The sequence below is a fragment of the Macrobrachium nipponense genome, chromosome 8 (assembly GCF_015104395.2).
Source record: "Macrobrachium nipponense isolate FS-2020 chromosome 8, ASM1510439v2, whole genome shotgun sequence".
Lineage (NCBI taxonomy): Eukaryota > Metazoa > Arthropoda > Malacostraca > Decapoda > Palaemonidae > Macrobrachium > Macrobrachium nipponense.
In genome coordinates this window covers 88076604-88087539 of record NC_087203.1, presented here as the reverse complement: position 1 = coordinate 88087539, position 10936 = coordinate 88076604, and the positions used below count along the sequence as shown (strand labels likewise).

The 10936-nt window shown below is 36.2% G+C and overlaps 1 protein-coding gene across 36 annotated transcripts in view; it reads right to left on the bottom strand.

Moving 5' to 3' along the window:
• The window catches only part of LOC135222911 (protein nervous wreck-like), a 342896-nt gene extending 332358 nt beyond the window's left edge, over window positions 1-10538 (bottom strand). For 12 of the 36 annotated variants that reach the window (XM_064261324.1, XM_064261326.1, XM_064261331.1 and 9 more), the window contains exon 1: window positions 10186-10535. In XM_064261324.1, coding sequence (XP_064117394.1) covers window positions 10186-10206 — 21 coding nt within the window. In that variant the 5' untranslated portion in view covers window positions 10207-10535. Of the gene's footprint in view, window positions 1-10185 lie in introns of all 36 variants that reach the window. The other 24 variants (XM_064261334.1, XM_064261327.1, XM_064261333.1 and 21 more) reach the window with 5 other exon arrangements.
• Window positions 10539-10936: the final 398 nt, after the last annotated feature.

Here is a 10936-nt window from a genome sequence, read left to right as displayed (position 1 = left end):
CGTCATAATATTACTTGCATTTGTAATTACGCTTGAATCGCCTGCAGTGACCTAGCCTGTGCTGTAAGCATTGCCAAGTCAGACCGTCAGACATTTCATTGTCCCTAGCCATTGAGTGATTGCTGAGTCACACGGTGGCTTTGCACGTCTTTCTACTCTATGATATATGTAGAAATCACAAGGACTGGACTATTCTCCTATCTGGTGACTTCAACTTTCCTTTCGTAGAATGGAAAGAACGAATAGGAGATTGTGGTTGTACTTATACATATAAAAAAGAGAGTAATAGTAGTGCAGAAGATAAGAGGCAATTTGAAAAGCTATTAGATATGCTACTAGAATACAACTTCAACAAATAAATCACCTGCCAACAAGAAAGGAAAATACTTTAGACCTAGTATTTGTGAACGAGATGAATTATGTTAAAGAAATAATAGTTTATAATGCGAGTATTTCAGACCATAATGTCATAGAATTAACAGTCCATTCCAAAGCAAGTGAAAATAGAGATAAGCAAGAAATGAAAAAGTGGGAAGGATATGGAAAATACAACTTCTACAGTAAAAAATATAAAATGGTCAGAAATTAATGAAGAATTAAACAAAGATTGGGATAACATTTTCGTAAGTGATGACATAAGGGTAAATACGGAGATATTATATAAAATATTGGAGAAAATAGTGGAAAAAATATATACCGAAGAAGAAAAGTAAAACATCATTCATGCATACAAGAGACAGAAGGATCTTGTTCCAGAAAATCAGAAAGTGGAAAAAAGGTCTTGCAAAAGAAAAAATGCATGGAAAGTTATAGAACTAAAAAGTAAGATAGAAAATGCAGAACAAAAGATTATACAATCAAAAGAAAATGAAAAACGGGACTTGGAAGAAAAAACCCTATTAAATATCAAGCAAAACCCAAACTATTATACTCATATGCGAAGAAGATGAATAAAAGAAGATGAAAATAGGCCCTCTGAGAATTGAAGGGAGATTAAAACGAATGAAAAAAAAAGGAAATTTGCAACATACTGGCAGAACGATATAAGAGAGAATTCACCCCTAGAATAGATAATGAAGATAATGATATAGAAGTAAGGGATGAAAATAGTGAATATTTAGCTGACATAGATATTAATGAAGCTGATATTGTGCAGGCTATTAATGAAATTAAAAATGGAGCTGCTGCAGGGCCTGATGGAATTCCTGCTATTTTTGTTAAAGAAAGTAGTTCATTCTATCGCAAAGCCACTTGCAATATTATTAAGACAAAGTGTAGATACAGGCAAGATATATGATGAGCACAAATTAGCATATATTACCCCTACTTTCAAAAGTGGATCAAGACTAGAGGCAAGTAATTATAGGCCTGTGAGTCTAACATCATATTATGAAAGTGTATGAAAGGGTAATGAAGAAAAATATTATGAACATTTAATAAAAAATAATTTGTTTATAAAGGACAACAATTGGTTTCGTACCCGGAAAAAGTACACAAACCCAACTGTTAGTCCACCGTGAGAACATATTCAAAAAATGAAAAGCGGAAAAATGAACAGATGTGGTTTATTTAGACTTTGCAAAAGCTTTTGATAAAGTAGACCATAATATATTAGCGAAGAAAATTAGAAAACACAATATCGTGGATAAAGTAGGAAAATGGTTAGAATTTTTACACAACAGAAAACAGATAGTTATTGCAAACGACGAGAAATCGGATGAAGCCAAGGTAATATCCGGTGTGCCGCAAGGTACGGTGTTAGCTGCAATACTGTTTGTTATTATGATTGAAGACATAGACAATAATGTTAAAGATTCGGTAGTGAGTAGTTTCGCAGATGACACAAGAATAAGTAGAGAAATTACTTGTGATGAAGATAGGAACGCTCTACAAAGAGACCTTAACAAAGTATATGATTGGGCAGAGGTAAATAGGATGGTATTTAACTCTGATAAATTTGAATCAATAAATTATGGAGACAGAGAAAGAAAGCTATATGCATATAAGGGACCTAATAATGAGACAATCACAAATAAGGAAGCAGTTAAAGACCTTGGTGTGATGATGAAATAGGAAACATGTTATGCAATGATCAAATAGCAACTCTGTTGGCAAAATGTAAAGCAAAAATGGGAATGTTGTTACGGCACTTCAAAACAAGAAAAGCTGAACAACATGAATTTATGCTTTATAAAACATATGTTCGTAGTCCACTTGAATATTGCAATATGATATGGTACCCACACTATCAAAAGGATATTGCACAAATAGAGAGTGTACAAAGGTCCTTTACAGCTAGAATAGAAGAAGTTAAGGACCTAGACTACTGGGAAAGACTACAATTCTTAAAATTATATAGTCTAGAAAGGAGAAGAGAAACGCTACATGATAATTCAGGCATGGAAACAGATAGAAGGAATAGCAGAAAATATCATGGAACTAAAAATATCAGAGAGCAAGCAGAGGTAGATTAATAGTGCCCAAAATACCTATACCAGGAAAAAATTTAAGGAAAGCACAACAGGACATTAATCCACTACGCACCAGCATCGATAATGCAGCGTCTATTCAATGCGTTGCCAGCTCATCTGAGGAATATATCAGGGAGTGAGCGTAGATGTGTTTAAGAATAAGCTCGACAAATATCTAAACTGCATCCCAGACCATCCAAGATTGGAAGATGCAAAATATACCGGAAGATGTAACTAGCAACTCTCTGGTAGACATTAGAGGTGCCTCACACTGAGGGACCTGGGGCAACCCGAACAAGATGTAAGGTCTGTAAGGTAAGGTCTGTAAGGTCTCTCTCCTGACCCTTTACGCAGTTTCAACCCTTTTGGTTATCCCGTTCTTCGTTACCCTAGATGCACCCTTCTCAACTTTGCTCTTTCGCTCAGGTTTTTATTTTATTTTTGTTTTTCATTGCGCCCTCCTTCGGCTCTCTCTCTCTCTCTCTCTCTCTCTCTCTCTCTCTCTCTCTCTCTCTCTGGGATATGTAAATGTCCCTATGTGTTTTTGATAAATATAATCTTCCACATATTATAACCTGTAAGCTCCCATATCCTACCTTCTTATATCGGTATATCTTTATCTACATTTACTTTTATAAATGGCATGTGGTCGTAGAATTTTCCTTTCATGTTCTTATTCAGTTTTTGCCTGCTGTGAAATTAGATAATAACAGGAACGTACATAATATTCTTTCAATCTGTCTGGTGACATACTGATTGTATCCGGCAAAAAAATAAAATAATAAAATAAAGTAAATAATGACTGCTATTTTTCTAGTGTGTTTTTTTTTGTCGTAAATATTCATATCACGAAGGTGGCCTTTCCTCTTATTGGCATAATTTCAAGCAGGCCTTGATTTTCTGGCCTATCCCGTGGAGGTTAGTAATAGAACTGGTCTTTTACCAAGGACCTAATGATGCACTGATTGAGGTTCCAGTGGCAGCTATCTGGCACTGCCTTGGGTCTAAAGGTCATCCTTGATGTCACTCGTTGTCGTTTGAGGTTACACCTCCAGATCACCAACGCTGACATTTCACATGTAGATATTATATTCGAGATGGGATTTCACCCTATTTCGATTTTTTTTTTTTTTTTTTTTTTTTTTTTTTTTTTTTTTTTTTTTTTTTGCGCAAGTTGTTTAAGTCTTCCAAATGAAAGTTTCTTTTTTTTTCTTCGCTTTCTGTAAAAGAAAACTATTGGGATGGCTTTGTCTGTCCGTCCACACTTTTCTGTCCACTCTTTTTATGTCCACCCTCAGTTCTGAAAAATTACTGAGACTAGAGGGCTGCAATTTGATATGTTGATCATCCACCTTCCAATCATGAAGCATAACAAATTGCAACCCTTTAGCCTCAATAATTTTCATTTTATCTAAGGTTAAAGTTCGCCACCACCGGGCCATGGCTGAAAGTTTCATGGGCCGCGGCTCATACACTGTACAGAAAACTCTATTTTTACATTGTTTTCGAAGTCCCATTTTTTGGCATGATAAGGTAAACTGAAATTCAACTCGCTAAATGAAGGCCGTCAATGTAGGCAAATGGCAGTGTTGTATAGCAAAAACTTTCAAGCTCATTCAGTCTCCGTCTTATGGACAGAGTTATGTTCAAGTTCTGGAATTTTCAGATAAAAGTGCAGTGCTACCTTATAAGCCAGGCTCTTGCCTCATATCCTATGTCTTTATGGCTACTATTTATGTTTTTAATTACGTCCCATATGTCTGTGCGCGTCACTTGGATATGTCAAGAACGTGTGAAAAAATGGTGGAAAATTGGCGCATATTCATAGGTAACACATTTCAAGATTACTTTTTCTTTTTCTTCTTCTTCTTCTTCTTTCTTCTTCTTCTTACAGGATTTGATGAAATTTTAAGGCTATGATTTACATTTGAGTAATACCCTGACTGACCCTTGAAGCTAATTATCACAGGTATTCGATAGTTTTAAATGCTTCATATTTACAAGTTTACCGAGTTTGACCTTTAAAGCCTAAAGGTGAGGGTCACAAAACAGTTTGCAATATTCATGTACTTGCTCATATCAACCAGAAATTATATACCTTCGTCGAGTTGGCTTGGCGGAAGTATGCGTTCAGTGGAATGACCATATTTCATCACTATTCAGTTTCTCGTCATTACCTCGTCTTTGGCCTTTATATATATATATATATATATATATATATATATATATATATATATTATATATATATATATATATATATATATATATATATATATATATAATTTTTTTTTTTTTTTTTTTTTTTTTTTAATATAGTAACCACATGTTTCAACCCGGCAGGTCTTGGGTTTTTCTTATTAATGATAACAGAGATTGGCTGACGGTGATGCCATTAACTGAACCATGTAATTAATATCCATTCCTTTCTTGTATTCTAACCGCAGCTGAGAATTCAGTATTCTGAAGTACAAATTAGGCAACTAGCGTTCAAATAAAACAACAACGAAGTAAGAACCTTGTGTGAAGCGTGTGAAATATAAGTTCTGGACCATGAATTTTTAATTTTAAAGTCAGGGTCTGAACCAGGTAATCCCATTATTTCCCATTTTTTCAACGATGACTGATCCTCTCCTTCTGTGAGACCGCTTCTCGTCCGGTAATAAGAATCGTGGCTGATGAAAGGGTATGGAAGCCTTTTAATGGAAAAAGGAAGGAATCAAGCATTAGCAAGATAAAACTCCCTCTGCTGCATTAGTTGAAGACGCTGTGGGCGAAGCAGATGAGAGAGAAGAGAGAGGAGGAGAGTGATAGAGAACCGTAGAGAGAGCGAGGAGAGAAGATTTTTGTATTCACTTCTGGTGCGGCCTGTACGGTCAACCTGATATTTAAACAAAATTTACTCTGAAATTAGTTTTAGTATATCAGGACACGATAGTAAAACTACGATTTTTTATTCGGCGTAACATAAAATCACTCAAAAACACTTAATTATGAATAGTAATATGAAAAAATACACACGCACACACATACATATATATATATATATATATATATATATATATATATATATATATATATATATATATATATATATATATATATATATATATACATCCTAATACGTATTTACACACACACACACACACACACAGGCACGTTTTGTGTATGTTTGTGTACGTAAGGCTTCGCTGGAACTGCGCATCACTTACTGCGCTGAAGATTTTGTTAGGTTTCAATGGTATTTTAATTGATTTTCGGTCCTTTGGTCTCAAGTACTTAGTTTCTTGCTCGACGGAGGATGTTTGTACTTGTTTTCATTGGTCATCGCGTTAATGGCTACTCCTGCTTTATTCATTTTTAATTCATACGAAATTTTCGCCCACCCCCCACCCCCCTCCACCTGTCTTGAATGAAATCTCTCTCTCTCTCTCTCTCTCTCTCTCTCTCTCTCTCTGTGTGTGTGTGTGTGTGTGTGTGGTGTGACAGTGCTGCACTTTATTTGTAATTAAGAAAATCACAAAATTAAAACTGACTTTGTTATCATAATATTCGTGAATGTAAACCCGTAATTATGCAAATGCCAGAATTGATATACGTTCACGTATGATTCGAACCCGCATCCAGAGGATCAGAACGAGGTCACTTTGTCGACCTGACCTAGGGTGAACGTTCTGATACTCTGGATGCAGGTTCGAAAACTGCAACGGACATCGCTCTGACTTCGCATTCTCGAATTTGGATGTCAGACGTTGTAATGATATGCGTATCCAAAAAGTGTAAAGTATTCGAGTAGTTATGAGGCCATTTTGGTTATTACAGTTTCATACGTATTTGGTATGAAGTAATCAGTAGATACTACATAAAAACAAACACACACGCAGTCACAAACACACATAAACAAGCATATGTATGTATGTATGAATGTATGTATGTGCATACATACATTCAATAGCCCCTCAACTTATCAGACGTTCTGGCAGTCTGGACATTTTGATAAGTACAAGAAAACTATATAATATAGCATGCACTTGATCATTCTAAATCCTACATTTAAAGGTTATTTGATTTCATTTCCTGCTCATGTTAAACTCTCCTTTATACCTGTTCATCAATTTAAGAGATGTCTCTACAAAATTAATCACTTATTAATAGGTAGCCTGACAAAAAGCCTACGGTACGGGTTCAAAGCCCAAAAAGCCTACCTTGTCCATATTAGAAAATCTTTTTCTCAACATCACACCAACTAAGTAACAAACATCTTTATGAATTTCTAATAACATGGCAAATATGAAGGCACTGCTTCATGGAGTTAAAACTAGCAGAGTTTAAATTCTGGTTTGACCTTTGACCTTTTCAGTATGACGCTTTCTTTGACCCTTTAATTGACCAACTAAGATGCTGAATCATCATCCCCCACAAATGATATATAACAAATTTAAAGTTCTCATCTTCAAATATATTTTTAATGCGCTTTGAAAAATTTAACTTTAGCGAACAGATGGACAGTCATAAAGACAGCCAGGCGGACGGGCGAGTTCCTAGATGACTCGAACTGTACATAGGGGGTATGATATACGCGTTTACAATGTTGGCAGTCAACAACGGCAAACATATATGACATAATCTTTAGCGCTGAGAAAAGTCTCTAACCTTGTAGAAATTCCATGTGTCGGACTTGTGCTTATCTTGGCAGTCTACGTTATGGAAGATATTTCAATATATGCTTCAAACTGTATGCTTGCAAGCGTACTCCTTTCCTCATTCTGACACGCACGCACACACACACGCATATATATATATATATATATATATTGTGTGTAAATATATACATATATATATACACGTATATATATACACACTGTATTTGTGTGTGTGTGTGTGTGTGTTTGTGTAAAGAGGGTTTACTGGCATATGTGTAGGCAAATACAGGATGAGTGAATAAATTCTCTTTGTGTTATTTTATACTGATGCCGAATAAAAGAAAAAAGTATTACTTCCATGATTAATATGGTAGCTTTATTTTTTATGACCCGGAAATGTCACTAACACTTATAAGGCTTACATCGTAACATTTTGGAAAAATCATGGTAACGGATATACCAACAAGCATGTTGAATTTTTAAAAAGAATATTCTATTAATAATTAAGGTAAAAATCTCGACGGTTGTTATATTACCTTGGTAGTAGTAGATACAGGAGGCCTCTTATGAAAATAGTAATTGTAGTAAAACAAACATCTCTATAGTATCAGAAGAGAGGAATTGGTAGTTCGTTTTTATGACCGTGTGGCTCGTAAATGTAACATTTGCATATCGACATTTACGAGTATTTCTGACGGTTCCCTTTTTTCGAATTTCGGTTAATCTATCTTTCGAGGTTTTTCGCCCGTCGGATCAACCTTCAATGACATTGAAAGCTTGAAAAAGTTAAAGAGTTGCCCGAAATAACCTGGATTGGGTGATACTCATTGCTTCGTAAATCGTAACGTTTTATCATTCTCCGCTAAAGCGGAATCTAGTTCGATCTGATTTAGCTGGATTAACCTGTATATACTGGGCACACTAACACATATTTTATGTATGTTCATGTGTATTTGATACAGACGCTTACACACACACACCTCAATATGTATATATATATATATATATATATATATATATATGATATATATATATATATATATATAGGTGTGTATGTTTGTGTGTAACCGTCTGTATCAAATACATACACACATACACGCACATATATGTGTGTGTATGTATGTGTTGTCGTATGTACGTATATATATGTATGTAGAACAATTGCAGTTCAGTACTTCCAAGGATCAAATATCACATATCAATGTCTTATGCTCCTAAGTCACATTTTTATTGTCTTTTGTTCTCCTATATATACCAAGCCCTCTCGTTCATCCTTCCTGCCAACATTTTTCTATTTCTTCCTTCTGAGTCATCTCCCCCTTACCCTTTCATTTCATATCTTCCTCCAACCCCACCCGTTCACCCATATGTCACCCGTACATCACCCTTACGGAGAGCGCACGATTGTGGCGCCCTTACAGGAAGCTATACACCGTAAGAAGTAACTTTATTGATCTAGTGTCAAAAGTTGGGGCCGTCATAGTACTATGTGGAGTGGGTGAATGCTTCGTTACTTCACCCTGTCCTCTGGCACACCCAATCCCTCCCCCTCCCCCTCCCCCCTTAAATTACGGTAATAGGTCATGGGTGTCGGATCTTATTTCGAAATAACGCGGATTTATTCGGATGTCTCATGGAGGACCATTTAATTGATGTTTTTCAGTCGGAGATTTTCTTTGGCTTTTCCTTTGTTGGATCATGATCGATATACGGTGCAAAGTCAAGGCTTCTTTATATACTGGCATGTTCTGTTGGCTTATGGGGTTCTTCTGACAGTTTTATTTCATGATATTCAGTGTAAGATATATATATATATATATATATATATATATATATATATATATATATATATATATATATATATATGTGCGTGTTTGTGTATATGTATAATGTATGCATGTGTATATATATATATATATATATATATATATATATATATATAATATATATATATATATATATATAAACATATATATATATACTTGTATATACGTATACACACACAAATATATATGCCACGAAATCGATTCAAGTTCGCTCCTCTTGTGGCAAAATAAGTTTTTAGAGAGGGGTGTCGTTGAGTTAATTGTAAAGATGTCTTTACAAATTATGGTGATTCCTGAGAAGGATGAGTGACTCGAAAGTCAAAATAATGAACCCTTTCTGGTCAGAGATGGAATTAAGTTGTAGATATCGGAATAATAATGCTTTCCTCATCTTGGAATACACTGGAGTTTTATATTCACTATAAGCGTTTGGAAAAGTACAGCGAGAAAGATAGAAATCTAAGCGGTGGATTGTTATAGTTTATGAATAATATTTTTCTTATATTTTCCCTCGTTACATTTATCGATTCATATTCTTTTCCTTACACACTGACGGACGGAAGATGTGTACTAGAGTTTCTTAGGCCTCCTAATTTCTAGAATTCTGTGCTCTGTATCCTCAGTAGATTAAGGCAAGATTAACGTTTGATTATGTACTATTTATCATTAATTTGTTTTCTGTAAGTGAAAATTCCAACTACATTCTTTTCTCACAGTCGTTGAAGGTCACCACGAAGTGGGCGTTGAGTTTTAGCTTAAAACGCAACTTCCGCCTTCTGGTGAATTAAAATTTCAATGGCAGATTCCCGAGTATGATTCTCATGCATGCCATGCGAAAGGAGAGTCCGGGTGGCATGCAACCATGCAGTCCAAGTACATTCTTTCTTTCGCGACTTCTAGCATTTGGTCATTACGTTACTTCAGTGATGCAATGCACTTTCTTCATCCCCTCGACAATCAAATAATTTCGACCTCATTTTCCTCGAGGCCTTTCAGAGTACAAAGTATTGAACCATTTTTTTCTCTGTAGTGAAAAGGTTTACATTTTTACTTCCTTTTTCAAAACCACTATAATCATGTATTCACCGAGAGTACTTGTGTGCGTGTTTGTGTGTGGGTGACTCTCTCTCTCTCTCCTTGGCCAGAGCTCATTCACCCGACTGACACGGCCCCGAAATAATCTGAAGGCATTTCTGGGGATTCCTGTTTGGGAATCCACTTCGAAGGGCAACTAGGAGAAGGACTTACCTTTCTTGGTGGCGGCTGCATCCTTACATTAATCCAATGCCGAGTGTTATGTTTAGTTAGAAGTTAAAGAGTCCCCACACTTCACCAGCGCTCCCCCAACCTCCACACTGGCTAACATGCTACTCCCCTTCCAGCGGCTGTTCCAGGCAGCTGGCCTACACGGTGCCACTCATTCCAGGCCCCATGTTACTGATTTCTACGTTCCGCCCACACCCTGTATCCGGCGTTGGCGCTTTTCCCTGTTCCAGGAGAAATAAGCCCTCTGCCATAACAATTTTATGAACTCGTGTCAGCGTAGAAACGGAGAAAGAATCACCTTTCCGTTCCATCAGAAAAATGCCGACATCGACTGGAATGGCAACCGGTTGGGAAGGGAGTGCGTCGGGCGAGGGGAAGAGCCAGTAACGATCGAGCCACCGGGAGAGTTGGACTTGATCAGTTGCCATCTCCGTGCGACCACAGCCGTCGCTCTGTCTCTCTGATTTTTAATTCGATGGCATTTGGTCATAATTTTGTTTTTTTGTTTTTTCAGGTAATTGTTGCATCCTGTGGTCTTTTGCGAAGCGCACATTATATAGGAGGAAGTTAAACTTTTGGTTGTGTCTATAATGAAATATTTTTTCGTACCTTATGATTTATTGCCGTTACCTTCTGGGGCCCATCAAAGTTTCATACAGTACTAATGAATGACCCGTCCGGCTAAAACTCCTATGCCAAAAGAAGTAATAAATATAGAAATGTTCTTTGTAGG